Source organism: Molothrus ater, chromosome 29 (genome assembly GCF_012460135.2).
Source record: "Molothrus ater isolate BHLD 08-10-18 breed brown headed cowbird chromosome 29, BPBGC_Mater_1.1, whole genome shotgun sequence".
NCBI lineage: Eukaryota > Metazoa > Chordata > Aves > Passeriformes > Icteridae > Molothrus > Molothrus ater.
In genome coordinates this window covers 1,753,093-1,777,540 of record NC_050506.2, presented here as the reverse complement: position 1 = coordinate 1,777,540, position 24,448 = coordinate 1,753,093, and the positions used below count along the sequence as shown (strand labels likewise).

At 57.6% G+C, this 24,448-nt stretch overlaps 1 protein-coding gene across 1 annotated transcript; it reads right to left on the bottom strand.

Moving 5' to 3' along the window:
• Positions 1–977: 977 nt before the first annotated feature.
• KCNN3 (potassium calcium-activated channel subfamily N member 3) lies at positions 978–23,756 on the bottom strand. Its single transcript, XM_036397809.2, has 8 exons — positions 22,952–23,756; positions 20,154–20,249; positions 16,743–17,161; positions 11,335–11,476; positions 9,707–9,817; positions 8,206–8,333; positions 7,965–8,034; positions 978–7,474 (listed from the first exon to the last, which is right to left on the bottom strand). Exons 1-8 carry the CDS (start codon positions 23,666–23,668, stop codon positions 7,178–7,180), a joined length of 1,980 nt encoding a protein of 659 aa, XP_036253702.1. The 5' UTR covers positions 23,669–23,756; the 3' UTR covers positions 978–7,177.
• Between the last annotated feature and the right edge of the window lie 692 nt (positions 23,757–24,448).

Genomic DNA, 24,448 nt, shown 5'->3' with positions numbered 1-24,448 from the left:
TTGTACAGCAGGGCTCTGCTGCTCTAAGCCATTAATCCTGGAAATGAAGCTCCAAGGGTTTAATCACCTATCAGAGAGCCCCCCGGGCTGCTGGAGGTATTTTTAGGATTTAGACGTATTAGCTCAAAACTAAAAAAGCCTGATTTATTGATTAATCACAGTTCAGCTACTGCACATCTCCCTCCTCCTCTGCTGGCTCCACAGCACCATGTTTAGCTGGGGGAGCTGTTTCTGTTGGCGTCCTCCTAGCTTGCAAATGAGGGTGGAATTTGGGGTGCCATCTTCAGGGTGAGCTGAAACCAGCACTGCCCCATTGCTGGGCTCAGAGTGGTGCTCACTGGGAAAGCTTCCCCTTATCTCAACCAGTGCATTAAATTTGGGAAAGTTATGTGTGTGCTCTTTGCACCCCCCAGACAACTTTTATCCTTGTGGGTTTTTTTTAAGGGGTGAGGGATGAACTGGAGGGAGCAGCCCAGCTCTGATGTTTGAGCGGAGCTGGGTGAGCGTGAGGAGCCTCAGTGCAGAGCCAGGGGAAAAAGCACCAACCTCCTACGCTCCTTTCTCGAGCCACAGCCCAAGAACTTGGCAACCAAAAATCCTTTTGGGGACCAGGAGTCTGGAAAACCCCTCATCACTCCCATAGAACAAAGCACCTGGGGGTTCCCCCTGGTTTTCCAAAGTGCCCGGCAGCTCCTGGCATGGGGAGTCCAGCGATGTGACCCCTGCCTCAGCTTCCCTCTGCACAAGGGGACAGGGATTTATCCCCTGCCCTGGGGGCTTCCCAGACTGTGCAGACGGACCCTGAGGAGCACCAAGCTGCTTCCTGGGGATGAACAGCACTGCTGAGGGCAAGCCCTGCACCCAGCACAACCCTTGAGCACGAAGTTTCACTTTGGCAAGGGGTGCCTGGGTCAGGAATGCCTGCCTGAAAGGAAAGAGCTCTCGTGGCTTGCAGAACAGAGGGTCTGAGGCACTGGTGGCTGTACGTATAGATCATATATTTGTGTGTGTAACTCTGCACACAGAGCTGCATCCTTACACACCCGCACAGGTAAATACTTCTAGATAGTGACCTCTTCAGATTAAAGTCCAAGGCACTTTTTACAGTGAACAGGTTAAAGCCATAGTTTAAAACATGCCTGTTTCTGGGTACAGCTCGGGTTTATGGCAATGCTGTGGGGATGGGCTGCTGTCGGATGGGCCAGCCCCCACTCCTGTCCTCCAGCTGAGAGACCGGCCCTGAAGGAGGAAGGTAAAGCCCAGGACTGGCTCCTGACCACAGAGAACATGCAAGCAGCTCCCACTGGAAGGTGCATGGGCAGTGCTGAGACCCCAGCGGGGGGAAGAACACTTTGGGTGGAAGAAGGAGCAGAGCTGGGTGCGCAGAGCACCAGGGCCCCCAGCCAAGAGCACCCACTGGGCTCTGGAGCCCTGCCTGGTGCCTCACGGGGCTCTGAGGTGGCTCATCCCATAGGGAAATAACCAATGCCATGGGGAAGAAGCTTTTTCTCTCTCCTGCAAACTCCCCTCTCTACAACCTTGGACCCTTTGGATGCCTGTTAGGAGGGAGCTTGGAGTTAGGTGAGAAGAAGCTCAGAGCAGTCAGTACAGAGCCTGGCAGCAGAATCTTCCCAACCTGCTGAGCAATCACCACCATTGCCCCCCACCAAACATACCTGGTGGCCAAGGCAAAGCCCAAGGGAGAGGACCAGGAATCCCCTGGCAGCCCCAGACCTGGCTGGCAGCAGCAGAGGCTCAGCCCTGGCCTCTCAGAAGAAGAACCAGCCTCTTTCCTCCATCAGAGCTGGTTTCTGCGGAGAGATTTCAGGTCTGGGGTCCAGCAAGGAGCATCCAGACCTCATGGCAGCTCATTGCTGCTGGGGCTCTGCTGGGTTGGACTGGCCTGGAAGAGTGAGACCAGCACAGCTCTACGGTGACAGCATGGCAGTGACTGCAGCTCTGACCAGGAAGGGCCAGTGCAGGGACTTTTGGACTTTCTCTGGACAAAAGCAGCAGGAATTGGTTCCATAGGTGCTGCTCATTCCCAGACACATCGTGCTCTGTGAAAACTGGCCAGGGCAAAGTGTGGCTGCCAAAGAGCAGTTTAAGACTTAGGATCCAGCAGGGATCAGGTCCAGCAGCTCAGGAGGGGCTGGAGGTAAGGTAGTGATGCTCTCTGAGGCTCAAGGAGTCCATAGAATCACAGAATCATGGAATCACAGAACAGTTTGGGTTGGAAGGGACTTAAAGCTCATCTCATTCCCCGTGCCACGGGCTGAGACACCTTCCCCTAGACCAGGTTGCTCCAAGCCCCATCTAACCTGGCCTTGAACACTTCCAGAGATGGGGCAGACACAGCTCTGGGCAGCCTGGAATGCTGACACAAAACAATCCCTGCAGCCTCTTCTCATTTCTCTTTCAGGCTCAGGGTTTTGTCCTCCCATGCCATCATATCCTGAGGTTCAGCAGAAGCTGCAGCTCCCCAGGGCAGGGTGTGAAACGTCAACTGGACCTGTCCCAGTCTCTTCTCCCAAGTAACAAGTGAAAGGACAAGAGACAATGCCTGAAAGTCGTGCCAGGGGATGTTTGGGTTGGATATTGGGAAAATTTCTGGCGTGTAAGTGTGGCCAGGCTCTGGTACAGGCTGCCCAGGGCAGTAGTGCAGTCCCCATCCCTGGAGGAATCCAGGAGATTTGTGTTTGTGGCACTCGGGCACGTGGGCTTGGTGGTGCTGCTGGGTTAACAGCTAGACTTGATGCTCTTTGAGGACTTTTCCAACCTTAATGATTCCATAATTCTATGAAAATGTGCTCTGCAGCGTTGCTTTCTCAAGAGCCTCCACCCTGGAGGAAAAGGGGAATTTTGACTCTTGCAGAGCTTGTGCACAGGGAGCAGAGTCTCTTCCTTCTGCTGGAGGACACAACCTGGGGCAAAATGGCTTTCCAGAACCTGGGGAAAAAAAAGGGGAGCCTGACCTTTCTGTGGGGAGAAGCAAAGCTCTGGTGCCATTGGGCCACACGCAGATCCAGACCTGTTAGAGGTCAGCTTCCAAGTACTGGAAATGAGTACAAGGGTGATAAAGGATAAGAGCGTGGGTTCTGCACCTCTCCCTGTCCCCCATCCTCACTGGCAGTGGTAGCTGTACTCAGAAACAGACATTTTTGGCAGCAGCCTGGTGTTGCTGCCTTGCTAACAACCGTGTTGGGTACAAAACCATAATTGAAAGTTACCATAACCATCATAATATAGCAATATATTTCATAGTTAAAATAAACTATTATGCTTTCCCCTATCATTAAAAAAGAAGCGAGCAGTACAGAGGCAAGATGCAAACCCAGGTCAAAGCTCCTTAAGTCTGGACAGAAACATCCATGAGTTTGCAGAGAGATTGTGGAATTTTTCTGGGATTTCTAGGACAGTTCCTTGCAGGCGGAGCAGGAAGGAGACTCGTGGAGCAAAAAAAAAAAGCCCCCAAGACTGTGCCAAAAATGGGACTGGCTGGGTCAGGTGGGTCCTGGAGGGGCATTGGCCCCACTGGGCTGTGGGATCAGATGCTTCCCAGCTTGCAGGAGGTCGGCATCTCTGCGATTTTCCTCTCGTGCTGTTCTTCCACCTCGGCTGCCGATCTCTTCTCTCTGTCCTGATGTCCCTTAGGGTACCCAAAGTGATCATCTCAGGTGTGTGGGCTGGGCTGGACTGGCTGGGGAGCATTTACTGGAGCTGTTCACCGGGGCTGTGCCAGCCAAGGCTGCTGGTGACCTGGAGCTGCCATCAGGGAGCAGCTCTGGGTGGGCACGGCGGGCCCTGGGGGCTCCTCACTCCTCCTGCCTCCCCCCGTGGCCTCAGGTGGGATTTGGGCTCCTGGAGCAGGGCTGGAGGGGGTTGGTCTCAGTGCTGGCCATGGTGGAGTCTGGTGCTGGGAGCAATGGGTCAGGGCTGCTGCTCAAACTGGCAGGGGGGTGGGTGGGATAGGGGTGTGGGGATTGGGATGGGCATCCAGGGGTGTGGAATGGGGGTGAAGGGGTGGGATGGGGGTGTGGGGATTGGGATGGGCATCCAGGGGTGTGGGATGGGCGGTGAAGGGGTGGGATATGGGGATTGGGATGGGCATCCAGGGGTGTGGGATGGGGGTGAAGGGGTGGGATAGGGGAGTGGGGATTGGGATGGGCATTCAGGGGTGGAATGGGCGGTGAAGGGGTGGGATGGGGGTGTGGGGATTGGGATGGGCATCCAGGGGTGTGGGATGGGGGTGAAGGGGTGGGATAGGGGTGTGGGGATTGGGATGGGCATTCAGGTGTGGAATGGGCGGTGAAGGGGTGGGATAGGGGCTTTGGGGATTGGGATGGGCATCCAGGGGTGTGGGATGGGGGTGAAGGGGTGGGATATGGGGATTGGGATGGGCATTCAGGTGTGGGATGGGGGTGAAGGGGTGGGATATGGGGATTGGGATGGGCATTCAGGGGTGTGGAATGGGCGGTGAAGGGGTGGGATATGGGGATTGGGATGGGCATCCAGGTGTGGGATGGGGGTGAAGGGGTGGGATGGGGTTGTGGGGGTGTGTGGGATGCAGGGTGCAGGGCGCAGGGTGCAGACCCCAGGTCACAGGCAGAAGGGTGGCTGCACTGCAGGTTGTGCTGAGATGAGGCCAGGGGAGGAAGGCTGCGGGGTGCACAGGGATCCACTGCCCCAGCCCTGTGGAATCCCACTGCAGCAGCAGCTGCTCTGCCCCAGAACAGGGGGCTCTTGCTCCAGCTGCAATCCCAACACTCTCACTGTGGCCCTTAGCACCTCCAGGCAGCTCCTGCTCTTGTCTCACTTGGTTGGATTCCCCAGACTTGATCTGTGCCTGGCAGGGAGGTTCCTGCTGGCAATATTGATCTTTAAGGATCAATACTTCCTCTGGCTCCCTGATGCCCCAGGACACATCTTCACAGCACCATTCCATGGGCAGTTTGCTCCTATCTGAAGCCCAGAAAGCATTTTTTTTTTCTCCACCAGCTGCCTGCAGGCTGGGGAAAATGCTGCATTTCAGGCTCTTTCTCAGAATTTCTAACATATTCTCCATTGCTATGCTGGGAGCCTCCTGAGAGAGATCAGCAGCAGCTCCTGCTGGGCACGATGGACAGGGGGGGGCACCCACAGGCACCCAGGGAGCAGCAGCTGGGCTGAGAATAGACCATGGGGGGCTTCCAAGGCAGCAGTGAATCCCCAGCCATCCGTGGGACATCAATGACAGCAATTGCAAGAGCTTGGAAGAGCAGCTCCTTCCCAAAGCCAGTTTATCTCCCACTGGCCAAGGACCAGCAGCAATGGGCACGTGCCTGCCTGAAGGCAACGGGGATGGGTGTGTTTGTCCCCTGCTTCCAGCACCTCTGCAGCACAGAGATCTCATTTTGCAGCCTTCCTCCTCCTCCTCCTCCTCCTCCTAGGGCCAGCATGGGGGCAGCACTCCTCACTAATTACTGCTTATTTTCTATGTAACTCCAGCTGCAGGGCACAGGGAGTGAAACCACCTCACACCACTGGCAGCAAGGAAATTCTTCAGCATTGGGGGTGTAGGGGTGGTGGTGCAGGGGGGTGGTGGGTGTCTACCCCTACGTGTGCACAAAATCCAGCATTATTTATGGAAGGGGGGAAAAGTTACAAAGGAGAGCGTTACAGGCTGAGTATACCTGGAGTAACACAGTGACTGATTACAATTATGACACTGCTGGGTGAGGTGCAATTAATATTGCAGAGTAATTACATGGTTACTTCATCTGTTTAAAAATATAGAAATATTCTCTGCTGAGTTTTCGTGGAAAGCAGCAAACACCAACCCCAAAGTCAGAGCCTGGCATGGCTCCATGCAAGGACCCAGGAAAGCCAGAACATGACACTGGGGAAGAAGAACTCAGGAGGAAAAAGGGAGAAATGGTGAAAGCAAACCAGAAAGTGGCTGGTTCCAGAAGCAGCCAGGTGATGCCAAGGGTACCTCAGGAAGCTGAACACCAGCAAAAAACTGTGATGGGGTCTGATGTGCTGCTCTTTGGCAGGCATGGGCAGCAGTGCCTGTGCCAAGACGGTGCCAGAGAGTGCTGCTGCCCTCCACCAAACCCAGCAGAAGTGGCACGAAGGCCATGGGCTTTGTTTTAAACAGATGAAGCACCTGCCCCTGCTACCACATCACTTGCCAGTGAGCTCCTGCTTGATCCTGGTGGATTGGGCATTGCCAACTGGGCTCAAGCATGGATGTTCCCAGCACGAGTGGAGACAGCTGGAGCTGATGGGGTGTTCATCCAGCACTTCTGAGACTGCTGCAAAGAGCCCACTGGCTTTGCAAAATGCTGGGAGGCTCCCAGCAGGCAGTGATGTGAGCACCTGGAGACCCCCTCAGTGCCCGAGCTGGCCTGCCAGCCCCATCACTGGCCACCAACACGTTGGCTGGGGGCAGCCCTGCGTGGCCCTGCACGCTGTAGGCACTGCTTTCCTGGCTCTGGCACGTGTCTCCAGGCAGAATATGACACTAAGGACCAGAAAGAAGAAGTGTCCATCGTTTCTTCTCTGGGTAGAAAACACTCACAGCTCCAGAGAACTCCACAGGAAGGTTACAGTCAGACATGGTCACCCAGCTGTCAGTGTGAGGGGGCTGTCCTGTGGCTAGGAGATGGAATGGAGCATAGGCAGCGTCAGCCAGAGCCTGCGTCACCATCCTCCCCACGCTGGCATCTGCCTGGCGAGGTTTGGCAATCTTGAGAGGCCAGGGGGCCAGGGGGGCGCCCCAGGGAGAAAAAACTCTCCCTCCGGTGTCTCCGTTGCTTCAGTGCTTCTGACTTGGTGTTCTGCTTTGTTTTGTTTTGTTTTGTTTTGTTTTGTTTTGTTTTCAAATGTGAAGACCTGAGATTGAGCGTGGGTTTTTCCCGTCTGCCACCGGACGCCGCGGCACAGGCTGGCCCAAGGCATCACCTTCTGTCCCCTTCCTTCACCACGTGTAGAGGCACCTGAAGAGGGATGCAATTCCCAATACCAAGGCGTTGGCAAAGCTCCGAGCGACGCTCGGCACTGCTGGTCCCACTACTGGCTCCAGCTGAAGGCTCCTGCAGCGGTTCAAGGACCAGAGGAAAAGTTCACAGAGACCTCACGATCTGTGTGGAAATGCTTCCCCTGTCCACGGCGGGGCTGAAGGGGCTGAAGTGTTTTAGCAGCTGCTTGAGCTCGTGTAAGGGGTGGGGAAGGAGGTGGAGCTGACCCCAATGGGGCTCTCAGAGAGAGGGGTCTGGGGGGTGCCCACGGGCACCCCAACCCCTCTGGCCTCCAGGACGGCGCTGAGCAGGCGCTGCTGCTGCTGCCGCAGCATGTCAGCCATCAGCAGGGGCAGGGAGTTGAAGCTGGCACTGAGCTGCTCCAGCTTGGATTCCAGGCCACTGATCTGCTTCTCCAGGTCCTCACTGCGGTCGTTTAGCTCTGTGATGAGGTCGTACATCACGTTCTGCATCTGGGGAGGGGACACGGGGGACAGTTAGTACCATGGCTGGAGGGGTTAATGCCACAGAGCTCACCCTTTTACCCCTGAGAGCTGCCCCACCTCAGCCCACCCCAGCTTCTCCAAGGGCTCTGCCACTGCAGTTTGGCTCAGCTCACCCCTCTACCCCTTTTACCCCTGAGAGCTGCCCCATCTCAGCCCACCCCAGCTTCTCCAAGGGCTCTGCCACTGCAGTTTGGCTCATCCCTGGCCATCAAAGCAAGGAAACTCTGCTGGCCCTGTGCTGCTGAGCCGTGGTACCCCTTGCAAAAAGGGTTGCAGGGAACCTCTGGCTCATGAATGTGTATCTCCTGCTCTGCAAGAGCAGCCATCCCACAGCAGCTATTCCTTGCTGACATTTACTGAGTCGGAGCATTTTGCGGTCAGCCAAGTCTGCTTTAGTTATTCCAAGCGAAGAGAAACACTCAGTCTGGCCAAGCCACAGGGTTCCTGTGGGACTTGCCTTTGAGAGGTCGACAAGGGTGTTGGCTTGGTCACTCAGCTTCCTCTGCTCCATCTTCACGCTCCGTAACCTGGGGAGAAGGAAAGAGCACGAGGCTGCACTCCCTCCCCTCTTCCAAACTGCATCTGGGCACCTGCCTGCATCTTGGGCAATGCAAAACTGCCCCCACAGCCCTGCCAGGGACAGGATCCTGCTTTATCTGGAGCTCAGCCTGCCCCCAGCCCACTGCACAGCCTCTTACTGGTGGATGGCTTGGAGGAACTTCCTCTGGTGCTTCCTGACTTTAGCATGGTCGATCTTCTTGAGCAGCTTGGTGTGTTTGTAGATCAGCCATGTCTCCCGCAGGACGTTGGCTGCCGCGTTCTTGATCTGAGAAGGAAGAGTGGCTGCAGGTCACCAGCCATGTGGGACCCCAGAGACGCTGCCCTGGCTCTGCCATGGACCTGCTGCCCATGCCCTGCCCCAGCTGGAGCGGGGCTCTGCACCCACAAAGCTCTCCTGGACTGTTCCAGGGGATGCTGAGCACTTCAAGGAGTAAAAGAAGGCAGAGCTGTTGGCCCCTGGTGTACCCACATCCCAGTCCTGGCTCTTTGCCTACACACAAAGTTGTACCATAAACCTCAATTAAAAAAAAACAACAAAAAAACCCAAAGTTTTTTCTCCACCAGCTGCCTGCAGGCTGGAGAAAGTGAGAAAATGCTGCATTTCAGGCTCTTTCTCAGAATTTCTAACACATTCTCCATTGCTATGCTGGGAGCCTCCTGAGAGAGATCAGCAGGAGCTTCTGCTGGGCACGATGGACAGGGGGGAACCCATCTGTGAATCCTGGCAGGTCCCAGACCAGCAGGTCCCAGCTGTGCTGCTGGTGCTGGGATGTGATTTCTGCAGGCTCTGTGCCTGAACCACAGCTCAGCTGCTCACTCCAGGAGCAATTGGCTGCTCTCTGCCTGGCATGGAGCCTGCAGACCCCTATCAATGGCAGTGCAGAGGGGCTCACCAGCTGTTCTGCTCTCCCAGCCTGGTCACACCAAGGTCCTGGCTATTGCTGGGGTGTCAGGGCTTTGTCTGGGGCTCTCTGGGGTGAAGTGGGTGCCCTGCTTGCATCCCACCGCTGGTTGCCTTTCCAAGGGCTGCACTGATGCTCCTTTTGCCACCATCCCCTCTGAAATGTTTTCTGTTGAGCAGAGACCATTCTATGACACACCACTGTTGGTTGGCTGATGCTTTGCCATGATGAGGCTGCCGACACCAGCGACCTCCTGCTGCTCCTACATGCTACCAGGGATGTGACACCAGTTCTGGTGACCCCATGAGCACCCTGCTGCAGGCTCTCCTCAGGGGAGCCTCGCAGTATGGTTCTTCTCTGTGGTGGACACTGAATCACTGAAATCCAGTTGTCTTCCTGACAGCAAGAGGAGTGAGATCATGCTCTGGAAGAGGAGGGAGTGTGCTCCCAAAATCACCTCAATCCCTGGAAGAGAGCTGCTGCTCTTTGTCTCGGTGTAACACTTGTGCCTGTGCAATGTCCACAGCATCTGGAAAACTTCCTCAGCAGTGGTACCCGCAGGACCCACACCCAAAGGTGCCAACACCTTCCTGTCCTGTTGTAGCTTCACTCAGAGATGCTGGCACCTCCTTCCACTGTGATACCCACAGGATCCAGAGGTGCTGACGCCTCCCTCCTGCCACGGTGGCCCAAACCCCAGCTCCTGGCACTCAGCAATGCCCCCATGGCACCTTACCCTCTTTGTCAGCTGTGTGTCCATCATGAAGTTGTGGACGTGCTTCTCAGCTTTGGTGAGCTCCAGCTTCCTGGCCACCACAGCCACCACCAGTGCTGTACATCCAGCACCCTGTGCAGGGACATCAGGTGGGGAAACAGTTTTTGTCTCTGTTTTGTAACACCAGCACTCCCACCCTCACCCTTGAAACCTGCAGATTCCTAAAGCTACGTGTCCTCCCTGTTATCCTGACAAGATCTGGCAGAGCCTGGGTGTCCTTGAGTGGCTGATGAAGGGCTCTGTGACTAACAGGAGAGGCCAGGGCTGTCAGCAAGGTCAGCAGTGGTTGATGGGGAGCCTGTGCCACTGCAGACCAGAGATCTGCCCCGTGCCAGAGCCCTGTGGGATGAGGAGCCCTCCATTCCCAAGAGAGGTCTGGGCTGGGAGAGCAGTGGGGAAACACCAGGCAGCACAGGTGAGAGCAGAGAAGGGGCTCCAAATTCAAACTGGTGCGGCTGGGAACTCCCTTATCCCAGCAATCAGGGCCAGATGTGCGTGGCAGCCACCATCTCCAGTGCACATCTGTGCTGAGCTGTCCTTTCCAGAGCCTCTGTGCCTGCTGTGCTCCTGAGCTCTGCTCGTTCCAGCTGGGCCCCTGCCCCCAGTGCTCTGGCAGAGTGCTGTCAGCCTGGCAAGCTGTCCTTAAAGAGCCATTAATTAACCTGCTGGCCTGAATCCTTCAGTGTCCTCAAGGGTCCTGCTGCACTCTCTGACTGCCACCAGGATGAGTGACTCTACCCCTGGTGCTGACTGCCCAGCAAAGCCTCCAACCCCAGAGGGCGTGGGGGTCTCCGTTCCCAGGGGTGGGGGGACACTTTGACAGATGGTGCCTCACTTCAAAGTCATCACTGGCTGGGCAAGGGTTTTGGGAAGCTGGAACCCCCTCAGCTGAGCCAGCAGCTCCTCCTCTGCTGGCAATTGCTGCATCACCCCCATCCACAGGGATTTTCTCCCACCAGGAACACCAGCCTTGCTGCCTCTGGCCTCATCCAAGACACATCAAAGATTTGCAGGTGATACAGGATGAATTCTTCTTGGTGGAGCCCCTCCCCAGCTGATGGTACTCATGGGGTCTGCCCTAGCTGGGAGGAGGGATGGCTCCATCCCCAGGGCCTGGAGCTGAGGTGGGCAGAGCTGATGGCTGGGGAACATCTGTGAGGAGCCCCCAGCTTCTCCTTCAGCAGCCCTGGCTGGAAAGGAAAGTCCCACAAGCCAGGAGATCTCGTGGTGGGCTTCTAAGGGCAGGTACTCTGGAGAATGGTGGCCTTTTGGCTGAGAAGGAAAGGAACCCCTGGCAGATGAGCAATGGAAGCCAGATGATGTGGACCAGGATGGCCAAGGGATGCTCAGGTGCCCTTCTGCTCCCTGACTCCACCCTTACTGACTGTGGGCCCAAATCCACCCCAAATTAATCAGCTGAGACAACTCTCTCAACTTCCAGGCTGTGAGACCTCAGAGCTGGACTCATTAGGCCTTGTACATTGACAAAACAGCTGAGAAACAGGCACTGGTAAACTCCAGAGGCCCCTCCTCTGCCATGGAGACAGGCAGAGCCCACAGAAGGGAAAGCAGCTCAGCATGGCCCTTACCATGATGCCAGTGAGCAGGCAGACTCCCTTGCCACAGTAGGTGTGTGGGACCATGTCCCCATAGCCAATGGAGAGGAAGGTGATGGAGATGAGCCACATAGCACCCAGGAAGTTGCTGGTTACATCCTGCTGGTCGTGGTACCTGCCAAGGAGACAGGGGCATCAGTGTCACAGCAGGGGACAGGGATGGATGGGGCAGAAATGGGGGTACCTGGGCTCCCCCAGCCTGGGCTGGGCTGGGGTACAGGATTAGCAGCGCAGTAGGATGTGCCATAGTGGCAGTGGTTGCGTAATTTCTGGCGCTGGGAAACCCAGATGGGACAAAATGAGAGCAAAAACTCGGTGGAAAAGGCTTCTGCTTTCAGTCAGACCTGTCACCACATCCCAGCCCTGTTGTGTGTCCCCAGTGGTGCTGCAGTGAGGACTGGCTGGAGGGATAAAGAGCTGTGGCTCTGCACAGGCTCTGAGCACAGCAGCTCACCCTTGGCATAGCCCCCTGCATCCCACTGGTGCTGTGGCACTCCAGAGGGCACAGCTGCCAGCAGAACTGCTGGGGATGGGTCCTGTGGAGCCTCTGGCACAGCCTTGGCTTTCAGGAGCACAGGAACAGCTCACACACACTCAAGACACAGCACACGTGGAGTGGCTGCAGCTTTGGGAATGCTGCAGATTTTCCAGGTCCCTGCTGGGGATGTGAGGTCAGTGACCATTCTGGCTGTCCCAGAGCTGGGTTTTGGCTCTTCCAGCAAGCACACAGAGAGGGGCCCCAGCTGCCTCCAGCTCCCCAGGGCACAGCCAAGCCAGGCAGGTACAACTGCCAGGGATGTGGTGCTGACTCCTGGCAGCCAAACTCAGCCCTAAGCTGGCAGGGGCAGGCAGGGCCTTTACCCCACTATGAACAGGATGGTTGTTCTCCTGCCTCCCTGGCAGGCTTCTCCCAGCCTCTTCACAGGATCTGGAGAGGGAAAACAGATGGAGCTTTTGGCAATCCCAGCTCCAAGAGCATCACTCGCAGAGCAGTTGGGTTTTCTCCTCTTCTGAAATGTTTTTTTCCCTCAGCTGGGGACTCAAATGAGGTCCTGGTGCAGGAGAAAGCACCCTCGGCCATGGTGAGGCTCACTCTGGGCAGGGTTGGCCAGGGGAGATAGAGCCCACAACCACAGTGACGCTCCCCAAAATTCCAGTGCCAGCAGTGGGGCACTCACGCTCATCCCAGAGCTAGATAGGTTATGGGCTCTGTGGGAGTTAGGGCCCACAACCACAGTGATGCTCCCCAAAGTTCCAGTGCCAGCAGTGGGGCACCCACGATCATCCCAGAGCTAGATAGGTTATGGGCTCTGTGGGAGTTAGGGCCCACAACCACAGTGGCGCTCCCCAAAATTCCAGTGCCAGCAGTGAGGCACACACACAAAATTCTCCCATCCAGTGTCTTGTCCTGAGGAGATCTGAGCCCACCTCATCCCACAGGGTGGAATGTCCTGAGGGAACAGCCCCAAGAGCATCATGCTGGACAGGGAGGGGGTTCCAGGCCTGCTGGACAGGGGGACATTTTCTGCACTGAGCAGCATTTTGAGCAAGATTGATAAACCAGAGGGGTTGACCCGAAAGAGGGGCCAGCTGCTCAGACACCAGCAGCACTTTCTGGGGTGAAGAGCAGAGGGTCTGGGGCACTTTCTGTCATCCCTTGACCTGCACACAGCCACCCTCACCTCTCTGGCTGCCCTGAGCATCACCTACAGCCCTGCCCTGAGCGCAGCGGCACCAACCCCGGGCTCTGGGCAGCCCTGGCTGGTGCTCTGGGCACACGTTTGTGTCACAGGCATCTTTTATGGAAAATCCTTTCCTGAGGATTTGTTCCTCCTGAGAAGCTGAGAGGCCTCAGGAACAAAATGTAACCAATGGTTATCTGCTGCTGTGGAATGCAACAGGTGCATCTGGGATTGGGCTCATGTGGTTGTTTCTAATTAATGGCCAATCACAGTCCAGCTGGCTCGGACAGAGACCCGAGCCACAAACCTTTGTTATCACTCTTTGCTATTCTATTCTTAGCCAGCCTTCTGATGAAATCCTTTCTTCTATTCTTTTAGTATAGTTTTAATATAACATATATCATAAAATAATAAATCAAGCCTCCTGAAACACGGAGTCAGATCCTCCTCTCTTCCCTCATCCTCGGACCCCTGTGACCACGGTGCCACGTTCGGGCTCGGGGCAGCCCCGGCCGGTGCTCCGGGCACACGTTGGGGCACACGTGCGCTCCGTGGGGCCGGGCGGGCACGCACCGGAGCGGCGGGCGGGGTTGCTAAGCAGCGAGAGGAGCGGCCCCGCGGCGCACGGGAGGATGCTGAGGATGCTGAGGATGATGCTGAGGATGCTGAGGATGCTGCTGCTGCCCCCACAGCCACGGAGAGCACAGCTCGGTGCCGTTGTTGCGCTGTGATTTCGGGGTTTACCTCAGAACCTCGGGTCCCTCCGTGAAAATTCCCTGCCAGGTGTGTCAGTCACCTCTCCTTTCCCCTCCCAGCGCTGTCTGTCAGCCCTGGCATTCCAGAAGTGATTGGCAAAATTCAAAAGATGCTTTCCACCCCTGGGGGGCACTGGGCCATCCAGGTGTCCTTTGTCCCTTTGTCCCTCCCCTCCTGTCCCTGCTTGGTGGCCTCCCTGCCCCTTCCCTGCCCCTCTCCCCGGGGTTCAAAGGAGCAGCAACCCCGGGCTCAGGGAGTTCTGTTGGAGCTGGTGCTGCATTCAGAGGCCTGAGGGCCAGAATAAAGCTCTGGATCCAAACCCTCCATCAGAACCGACTCCTTTCCTTCACCATCGCCTCAAAGCTTCTCCACACAGGGAAACCTGAGGAGCAGCCCCTGTTATGGGGGGAAGCTCCATCCCAGCAGCACCAGAGCTCCTGCAGGCCTGGATTTGTCTGCAGTGCCCAGCTACAGCACCCAGCCAGGCAAAAGTGTCTGTGGGGTGAAACACCACACACCCAGCAGCCAAAAGTGTCTCTGGGGTGAAACACCACACACCCAGCCAGCCCAAAGTGTCTCTGGGGTGAAACACCACACAACCAGCAGCCAAAAGTGTCTGTGGGGTGAAACACCACACACCCAGCCAGCCCAAAGTGTCTCTGGGGTGAAACACCACACAACCAGCAGCCAAAAGTGTCTGTGGGGTGAAACACCACACACCCAGGCAGCCCAAAGCGTCTGTGGGGTGAAACACCACAGTTGCTGCTTTTTGGTTCAGCAGCAAGGGCCAGACAAGCTCAGGCACGTCCTGTCTGGCTGGATTGGTAAATATTCCAATAAGATGTGGCACCCCAGCCCCAGGATGTCTTGGAGAGGCACCACCACCTCTGAACTGCCTGGGCCCAGTGGGTGCTGCTGGGGAATGGTGCTGCAAATGGCTGGAAACTGTTTTCCAGTGCCAGGTGGGCGGTGTGGACAGGGGGACACGTCCTGGGTAGCCCTTGTGGGAGCTGTGTGACGCCCCCAGGGCTGGTGCCTCCCCCAGGGATGTGGCATCCCTCACACACAGAGCGTGTCCCAGGGCTTCTGCATTCCCCCAGTCCTGCATCCCCCAGGACTGACGCATCTCCAGCCCACCTGGGTTCTCTTCTGCCTCTCTGTACATTGAGGGAGGTGATGGCAACTGCCAATGATCTGCAGTGCCTCGTCTGCATAATTTCTGGGGATTTTTGTTCCTGATAGTTCTTCGTTGCTTCTTCCAGCCTGAGCCTTGCCAGCTGTTGGATTACCCTCCTGTGTGTGTCCTGGGTGCCTGTGCTCCTGCTCCCTGCTGAGGAGGCACAAACCACAATCTCTCAAACACAATTAGGCACAGCCTGAGCATCCAGCTCATAAGGAGAGCATCATTAAGGGAGGCAGGAAGGCAAATGCAGCCAGTAAAAGCTCATAAAATCTCAGCGTGCCGTCCCACGCCACTGCCACAGCACTTCCAGCTGCCCTAATGCCCCTTTGCAGCGTGACCACAGCAACGGGTCCCACCCTGAGGAGGAGGGGGGTGGCCTTCCTCTCACTTTGAAAGCAATCTAGAATCAACCTGGGTGTCCCAGGTAACCCTGGGCTGCCAGTTGCTGTGATCCCTCACACCTCAGCTCCAAGAATGACACAAAGCTACCACAACAGGGCAGCTCCTGGAAGAACCTGCCCTCCCTTCCCCGGGTGCTGCTGCACTGTGGCTGTGGAGAAAACCTTCTGGCACAGCCCTGGGATGCCACCAGCACAGCCCCCTGGTTCCCTCAGTAGACAAAGAGTGGTGGCAGGTCCCTGAGAGATGGAGGTGCAGTGATACCCACCAGGCTGGTCGCCACAGCAACCCCGGTGCTGAGCACGCTGGTGCTGGCGTGATGCCATCAAGCTGTGGGTATGTCACCACAGTGTTGTCATGGCAGTCACTTGCAGCGATGCTGGAGCCTGAGCCAGGCCCTGTCACTCCCCATCAGCACCTCTGGGTCCTCCCCATGCACAGCCCCCAGCTCCCAGCACTCTCCTTGTCCCCCACCCGTGCTCCTGGAGCTTCTGGCACCACAGATGTTCCCTTGCACAAGGACCCTGTGAGGACAGGGCTGACCCTGCTCTGCTTCCTGCCTGTGCAATTTATCATCTGTAACAGCAGGGCTCAGTGCAGGGAACCACTGAGGCCCCAACACCCCCCCTCCTCCAGGCTGTTGGGACATCACATCTCCATTGAGAATTCCAGACTGCCGTGAATCCCAAACCACAAACTGCTGAGCTTCCAGAGGCACTGCACATCATCATGCATTCCTGAACCGCTGCACATCCTGAACTGCTGCACATCCTGAACCCTGGAGCTTTCCAAACCTCCACACCGCCCAAACTGCTGTTTGTCATGCTCGTGTCCTGAGCTACCGAGCATCCCAAACCACTCTGTATCCCAAACTTCCCTGCATCCCAAACCTCCCTGCATCCTGAACCTCCGTGCATACTGAACCTCTGTGCATTCCTGAACTGCTGCACATCCTGAACCGTGGAGCATTCCAAACTCCACACATCCCAAACTGCTGTTGTCGTGCTCGTGTCCTGAGCATCCCAAACCTCCCTGCATCCCAAACCTCCCTGCATCCCAAACCTCCCTGAACCTCTGTGCATTCCTGAACTGCTGCACATCCTGAATTGCTGCACATCCTGAACCGTGGAGCATTCCAAACCTCCACACTGCTGCTCATCATGCTCGTATCCTGAACTACTGAGCCTCCCAAACCTCCCTGCATCCCAAAACTCCGTGCATCCCGCACCTCCTTGCATCCTTAACAGCTGAGCACCCCAAACCACCAAGCCCTGAGCATCCTGAGCTGCCACAAGCCCCTAACCCCAGCTCACTGCAAACACCCTGAATCCCAGAGCACCAGGCACCCCAACCCCTCTCACCTCTCACACACACGGACTGTCCACGCAGCGATGATCCAGAGGGAAATGCTGAAGACCAGCAGCACTGTCCCAGGGCAGATGGTCATGAGTGTCTTCATGACGAAGCGGGTGTTGAAGTTGATCTTGTTGAGTGCCCCGATGCTGCGCGAGGAGGCGTCGGTGAAGAGCTTGCTGTGCAGCAGCATCACCCGAGCGATCAGGTAGAGGCGCAGGAACATGGGGATAGACAGGATGATGTCCACATCGGCCTCTGCCCGAGATGGTGTGTAGGAGAAAGCCAGGCGAGCTGTCCAGAAAAATTTGTACTCCCCAGGGATGGGGTGTATGGCACAGACCAGCATCTCCAGGCTGATGTAGAGGATGCGCTCGTACGTCATCGCTATCCGCCAGTCGTCAGCTCCATTGTCGATCACAAAGAGCTGCCAGGATGCAAAACAGTCACCAGTGGCCCCACAACCTGCCCACTGCCATCCCTGACCCTCCCTCCACAGGATCTGGGGGTCAGAGCTAAGAGGAGCTCTGGGTGTGGCTCAGCCAGAAGGGTTGGGGATGGATGGGAGAAGAAAAACATGGGAATGAGTCACCACCAAGCTCTGTGCTGCCCTGCTAGTGTGTGCCAGGGATGGTCACCAAAACTTTAAGGTGCCTGGCCTTGAGCACACACACCCAGGGACAGCATGGGGACAAGCTCACTCAAAATGTGGCTGGCAGGAGCCCACCTCCCAAAACATCCCCCTCATCCAGGCCACAGAAATGGGCAAGCCATGGTGCCACAGAGCCCCAGCATGAGTCACCCCAGTCCCTCTGCTCCTGGGGTTGCACTGATTTTGCTGACAGTTGTCACACCCTGAGTGCCAGGGCAGTATCTGGGCAGTGAACACCACAGTCGGAGCATCCAGCTGCTGGCGGAGATGGGATTCAGTTGTCATGGCAACTGACGGTTCATCCTGGGTACAGCAGCTCCTCTCCCATCATCAGTGATGGAGCTGGGGTCTCTGCAGGAGCTGGGAGGGGGTGGCAGCTCCGTTGGCCTCCCTGGGATGCCAGCAGAGCCCTGGGAATCACCCATGCAGGTGACTCGGCAGGGGCAGTCCTGAGGCTGCCATTGGCTCCTCCCTGGTGTGACAGGGACACCCAGCAGGAGGGACGGGCTCGGGGCCTCTCTGCAAGCAGCACTTGCCAAAGGAAGCACCAGGAAGGGATCCAAGGGGGAGGTGGCAGCTGGTGCCATTGTCCGTGTCCTCAATCCTTCACTCGTGGAGCGACGCTGGCTCGCTCACAGAGCCAGGGCTGGGCAGAGCCCAGGCAGAGGGTGAGAGGTGAGTGGGGAGCACGGCCCCAGCTGGCCCTGAGCCCAGGAGCAACCCCCCAGAGGCCCCAGTACACCTGTGCCAGCCCAGCGTGGCATTTGGGGCTCTCCCTGGGGATGGCAGGAGCCACGGGGACTGAGTCACAGAGTGGCTGTCCCAGCCACCTCCCTTTCTGTAGGGAAAACTCTGCTCCTTTTAGCTGCTTTGTTTGAGAAATTGTTTACAAAAATGCTCCAAGCTGTCAAGGGAGATCCTCAGGCATTTAGCAAGCTGACAGCCTATTCCTTCCTGGAAAAGGGTGTTAAAATAAACAAATTAGCAAGCGGAAAAGGCAGGAGCCTTTTGACTGTATGATGGAGAACTGCCATAGGCCAGGGAGGGGAAGGAGCAAGATTTGGGCAGGATTCCCCTGAGCCAGCCCCTCTCTGTTCTGTACCTGTAAAGCATCAAAGTGGGTTTCCATGGAAACCTGGAGTGGTTCAGTGGTACCCAAGGGGGCATTTCCCAACACATGCAGCATCACTGGCTCCAGCAGGGGCAGGGACAAGATCCACCATGTCTCCAGGAAAACAGAGGCCAAGAAAAGCTACCAAGACGCCTCATGAGGACTAAAGTTTCACCAATAATAGCCTGAACAGCTCCAGGCACTCCAAGCACAGGGATGAGGGGGTCTCTGCCCATCCACAGCACCCTGGCAGGAGCTGACAGCATTACCAGCACTGCTCTCCTTCACCTGTTGTGATATAACGTGGTGCTGAGTGATGCCTCAGCCCCAGAGAAACTGAGGCACAGGAAGACCTTCAAAGGACTAATTAACACAATTAGTAGGATGATAGAATCACGGACTGGTTTGGGTTGAACAGGACCTTAAAGTTCATCTCATTCCACCCCCTTTCATGGGCAGGGACACCTTCCACTACCCCAGGCTGCTCCAAACTCCATTCAGCCTGGCCTTGGACGCTTCCAGTGATGAGGCAGCCCCAGTTTCCCTGGGCAAGAGCTGAAGAGGGAATCCTGAGGGAAGAGGCTGATTGTTTCCCAGAGGCTGGGAGGTCTGACAAGTGCCATGGCCAGCTGAGCACAGTCCCCCACCTTGGCCAAGAGGTACAAGAAGTCGAGGATTTACAGCTCTGGCAGCCCCATTCAGTTTTTGTTGGATTGTCAACAATTTCTTTATAACATTTTATAACACTCAGGGCAATGAGCAGCCAGCACAACTTTGTTTGGAGCAGATCAAGTCCAACTCATCTCATTGTCTCATTCCCCGTCTCCCAGTGTGACTGGCCTGGCAGAGCAGCTGGGATCATGGTGGGGTGCAGAGGGACAGCAGTGGCACTTTGGCTCTGCTCAGGGCAGGAGAGGTGGGATGACCTGTGTGCTGCCTGGGTGGATGCTGTGTTTGCCCAACCCACTGCCAGGAACAACAAGCAGAGAGGAAACAGCGAGCACCGAGGGCACAGCTCACCCGGCTGACCCCAGCCACCGTCATCCTGGGGTAAATATTATTGCAGCAACAAGCAGAGCTCTCAAATATTTGCATTGAGCAACTCACCCCCAGGCTTGGTCCCCATGGGCGCAGGCTGAGCTGGAGTGGGGACTGGGGCAGGCAGGGAGTGGGTGCTGCTGCCAGCCCCTGCATGGCAAAGCCCCCCAGCCTCGGGAGGGACAGGGTGGGATTTTGGTGCACTCAGGGCCAGGGGCTTTGACATCCCTTCCCAGGATGCTCCTTCTCCTGCCTGGTGATTCATTCCTCCCAGGCCCTGAGCAGGCTGGCATTGTGCCGAAGCACAGGGAAGCGGAGCCTTCCTGGAACAAACTGGGACTCCTTTAACTTCCCAGGGAGGAAGAGAGTGTGCAGCCCTGATTAGGAAAGGATTTCTTGGCTTTCCTTGGCACTTTGACTGCCTTGAGCCCTTCCTGGCTGCAGTCTCCCCAAGCCACCAGTATATCTGCCCAGCACCTGGGGCTCTCACAGGCCAAGAAGTGCCCCCCAAGACCCTGACAAAGAGGGAGGATGCTCCAGGGTGTGAGCTCAGGTGCCGTGTCCCACTCAGGTGCTTGGCAAACCCCACAGCCCCTCACTGGTGATGCCAGGACCTACCTGCACCTCCCGGGTGTGGTAGGCGATGATGAGGCCCAGCAGGATGACGGTGGAGAGGCTTATAAGGCATTTCAGGGCCAGGGAGAACATGGAGTCCTGCAGGGTGAAAGCAGGGAAGGCATTAAGGGGCACACAGCTGTGGGAGTCTGCTGGCACTGGGCTCCACACCCCAAGGGAACACTGCCCCCAACACCTGCTATCCCATCCTCAAAGGCACTTTTGCTGCTTCAGCTTCCCCCCAGGCAGCTTGACACAGTAGAAAGGGCACCATCAAGACCATCAGCACCACTGGTACCACCAGCAAAAATAAACAAAAACTCTTTTTTAATTCTTCTGCTCTGCTGAGTGCAGTTCCCAACCTCCCCTCTGAGATGTGCAACATCAGTGCCCCAGCCCCATCCAGCCTGAGCCCAGTGTTACGGTATCCACACAGAAAATCTAACCAGACCCTCCAGCTAATTAGCCTTATGTAAATTAAACCAGCCCCTGGTTCCCTGATGGCTGTGAAAAGCAGGATTCAGCGCTCCCTTTGGATGCTGGTTCACCCATGTGCGTGCCAGCCACAGTCCAGCCCCACAGACGGGGAGAGTTGGCAGCCCCTCAGCAGGATGTTACCCCCAAACCAACCCCCCTTAGCCCCCATCCCACACCTCTGTGCCACCCCCGGCCTGCTGAGGCCTGGCACACCCGGCCTGCCAAGGCCCAGCTCGCTCATGGCACCCAACCCTTGGCTTCCCCAGCGTGCTGGGCTGGCTCTGGGCTGGCTCTGGGCTGGCTCTGGGCTCCCTCTTCCCCGTGCTCCTCATCCCCACAGGCTGTTTGCACGCAGAGAAGGGACTATTTGCTGTGGAGGCGGCACCGCATTGTTAACGACTTGGCTCTGGCTGTGCAATTGTGTGGATATAATGGCTGGTGCTAAGAAAAGTGCTGTGACTAAACACTACTATTAACAGGCAAGCTCCGGGGCAGCATTGTGCCAAGGTGGCTCTGGCCAGACCCTTCTCAGGGGCACAAACCCTGCGTGGGGCACCTGGCGAGCATCACACAGGGTGTACCAATGCCTCCTGCCTGAGGAGAGCTGTCAGGAAGAGCCATTCCCGCATCCCAAGCAACATGGGGTCGGGGCCAAAGTGGGGAAGGGCCTTGGCACCCCTGGCACACGTCCTGCTGCACCAGGTGATGCCAGGGTGCCTCACACAGGTGGTGGGAGCAGCAGTACTGAGAGGCCCTGTCCTGCCCGCAGTCAATGGACAGGCAAGCCCTGGCCAGTGTGTCCCTGCTGCCCAGCTCAGCCCTGGCACCCTGTGGCTGGCATGGCTGGGGCCGTGGGGCAGGGCTGGGGCTGCACTGCCTGCACCCCATCCGCACCACAGGCGCTCCCACACCCGTGATCACGGCCCTGCCGGCGAGTTCTGGTTTCCCACCGGGGGATTCACTCACAGCTGCTGCAAATCTGGCCAAGGGGCCTGCAGAGGCCAGAGCCAGGCACTGTCCTGCACCCTGCTTGTGGCTGTCAGCACGGTTGTCGGTGTGACAGTGGGGCAGCGGCGTGTCACAGCTGCTGCATGGCAGCAGCGCTGACTCACGGGGTCTTCCCCAGCTGACACAGCAGCTCCATTGGGCATGGCAGCATTCTGCTGGTGAGGCTGGACAGTCCCCCTGGCGCCAGGCACGCGGGCACACGGAGCCTGCCAGCCTCAACAGGTAGCAGATGCAGGTGGGGGATGGTGGTTCGGCTTTGCTCCTGCCAAAGGGGGAGTGGGAACCTCCAGAAAAAAAGGCTCTGGCATTGAAGCATCTTTCTTTCTCGGCGAGGATGCCAGCTTGGCATGTCCCAGCCTCAGACAGAGCAGCGCAGCTGCTGCCTGCACCCCCCATGCCCACTGAGCCGTGCAAAGATGGGGCTCAGGACCCCCCCCCCCCCAAACCAGGCTGGGGAGGCAGCAGGGTCCCCAAAATCACAGGACCCCCGACTGTATTTCTCCCCTCCTCCACCTCCCGTGCTCGCAGTGCCCATGGATCATGGCAGGAAGGGGGGAGCAGCCCCTTCCCACCGCTCCTTCCCCTTCCCACCGCTCCTTCCCCTCCCCGGGCGGCACCGGGACCCCCGCTGGCTGCACCCCAGCCCCCTCGGCAGCAGCGCCGGCCCCGCTGACGCCCATGGGTGCTGGTGGGGGTGCCGATGCCTTCCCCCCTCTCTGGATAAGTATAAATAACATGACAGATGTCTATACAAAGAGTTATTCATATCGCTGCCAACCAGCGCAGCCCTGGGAGCAGGAGCTGGAAGGGACGTGGGGGGGAGAATTATAAATAAAAGACACTGTCCTGCAAAAAAAAAAAAAAAAAAAAGAAAAAAAAAGGGAAAAAAAGGCCAAAAAAAAGGCCAAAAAAAAAGGCAGGAAGGGGTGTGGAGGAGGAGGAGGAGGAGGAGGCAGGGGGTGCTTCGCTGCACGGCCGGGGGCACAGTGCTCGTGAGGAGTGCACTGCCATGCCAGCAACAGGCACCACAAACCTCAGTGGGTCGGTGCCTGCTGCTGCTGCAAGTGCCTGGGGCAGGACTGGACAGAGCAGCAGCCGCCAGCACGAAGCCCCTGCAGCTCCAGCCGGGTGCTCGCCCTGTGCAACACCTGTGGCTGCGGCATCCGCTAAAGAAAGCTCTGGGAACGTCCCTCCAGTCACCAGCCAGCCTGTCTGCCCCTGCTCCGCTCCACACCAGCTCCATATTTATCCCGTGGCACAGATGGGGCAAATGGCTCCGCGTTCACCCCGCACACACCCCCCGGCCCCGCCGGTACCTTGGAGTAGAGCCCCCAGGAGAGCTCAGTCTCAATGACCATGACGACAATGCCAAACATGCCGAAGATGAGCGCGTAGTCACTGAGGCGCTTCCTCTTCTCGAACAGTGCCCGGCGGTGCCCAAGGCGGTATCCAATGTTCTGTGCCTTGCGCTTGGGCCCCTTGGCAAAGGTGGTGGGGGCCGGCCGGGCGGGCGGGCGGCTGGGACGGTGGGCGGTGGGCGCATGGTTGTCCTCGCGTGAGACAACAATTTCGGGGGGTTCACCGGCACCAAAGAGCTGCAGGGGTTGCGCCTCCGGCTCGGCCTCGATGAGGTTCCGTCGGGATGCGCTGAGTCGGCTGAGGGGCTTCATCACCCCCCCGCTGTACTTGCAGGAGCTCATGGCGATCTCGGTGAAGGGGTTGCTGTCCCGCCGGTGGACCAGGGGGCTGGGCTGCCGGTGTTTGCTGCTCGCCACCCCGGAGCCCGCGGGGTGGTCGCCGAGGTTGAGCTGGCTGCCGTGGCGGGAGGAAGGGTGGAGGGCGGCGGGGGCGGCGGGAGGAGGAGGAGGGGCCCGTAACGACCCGGGCGAGGAGTGCAACAGGCTGTGCTGGAGCGGCGGCAGCGCGGAGGGCGGCGGCGGTGACCGTTCATCCCCCGGTAACGGGCAGGGACACCGACCATCCTCCTCCAAGTCCCCCACGCCCGAATCGTGGAGATGCCCCGATGTCTCCATGACGGCGGTACCGGCGCCGCTTTGCAGGGCACCGGTTCCGCTTTACTTGCCACCGGCCCCGTTCGCTGGATCATGAATGGGCTCCGTTGCTCTCGCCGCTATCGCCGCCGCCACCGCCCCCGCCGCTGCCGCTGGCCCGGCCCCGCAGCGCCATTGGCCACGCTGGGGCTCCCCGCAGGCTGACATCATCCCCGCCCGCTCCCCGCTTCGGATCTCCCCCCCCAGCACACCCCCGGCTCCTGCATCTCTGCGGGGTCGTTCGGGACTTGTAGTGCACGGGGCTGCACCGGGCTGCACCGATGGACGAGTCCCGAACGACCCCAAATCTGGTTAACCCGTTGGGTTCCCCCTTCACGGGCATCCCCCCTCCTTTGATATGATCCCCTTTAATCCGTTTAGAGGCCGGGGATTACGAGCAGCAGCCGGAGCAGGTGTTCCCATCCCGGGGTGGGTCACCCCATGGACGGGGGGCACGGTGTGTGTGTGTGTCCCACGGTGTCCCCAAGGTCGGGGTCAGGGTAGGGGTAGAGCCAGAGTATGGGATACACACATACAGATCTATATAGGGCCCTAATCCCCCCTCAAAACCCCCAGCCCACCCAGGCACCCCCAGCCCCTGCCGTGCCCAGCTGTTGCAGGAGAAGAGCAGATGTGAGTGTACGAGTTTGGGAAGCAGATAATCTGTAGGGAATTGGCTGCTAGAAACCTTATTAAAAGACACAATGAGACATCCAGCTGGTGACCCTCTGCTTAGACAGAACTGCAGGACAGAAGTTCTGC

Bases quoted from the DNA above. Each gene is read 5' to 3' on its own strand.
- KCNN3 (XM_036397809.2), bottom strand. From the start codon at position 23,668: ATGGAGACATCGGGGCATCTCCACGATTCGGGCGTGGGGGACTTGGAG. The intron at 11,477-16,742 runs GTGAGAGGGGTT...TCTCCTTGGCAG, and splicing joins ACAGTCCGTGTGTGTGAGAG to GTACCACGACCAGCAGGATG. The intron at 8,334-9,706 runs GTAAGGTGCCAT...CTTCCTTCTCAG, and splicing joins ACACACAGCTGACAAAGAGG to ATCAAGAACGCGGCAGCCAA.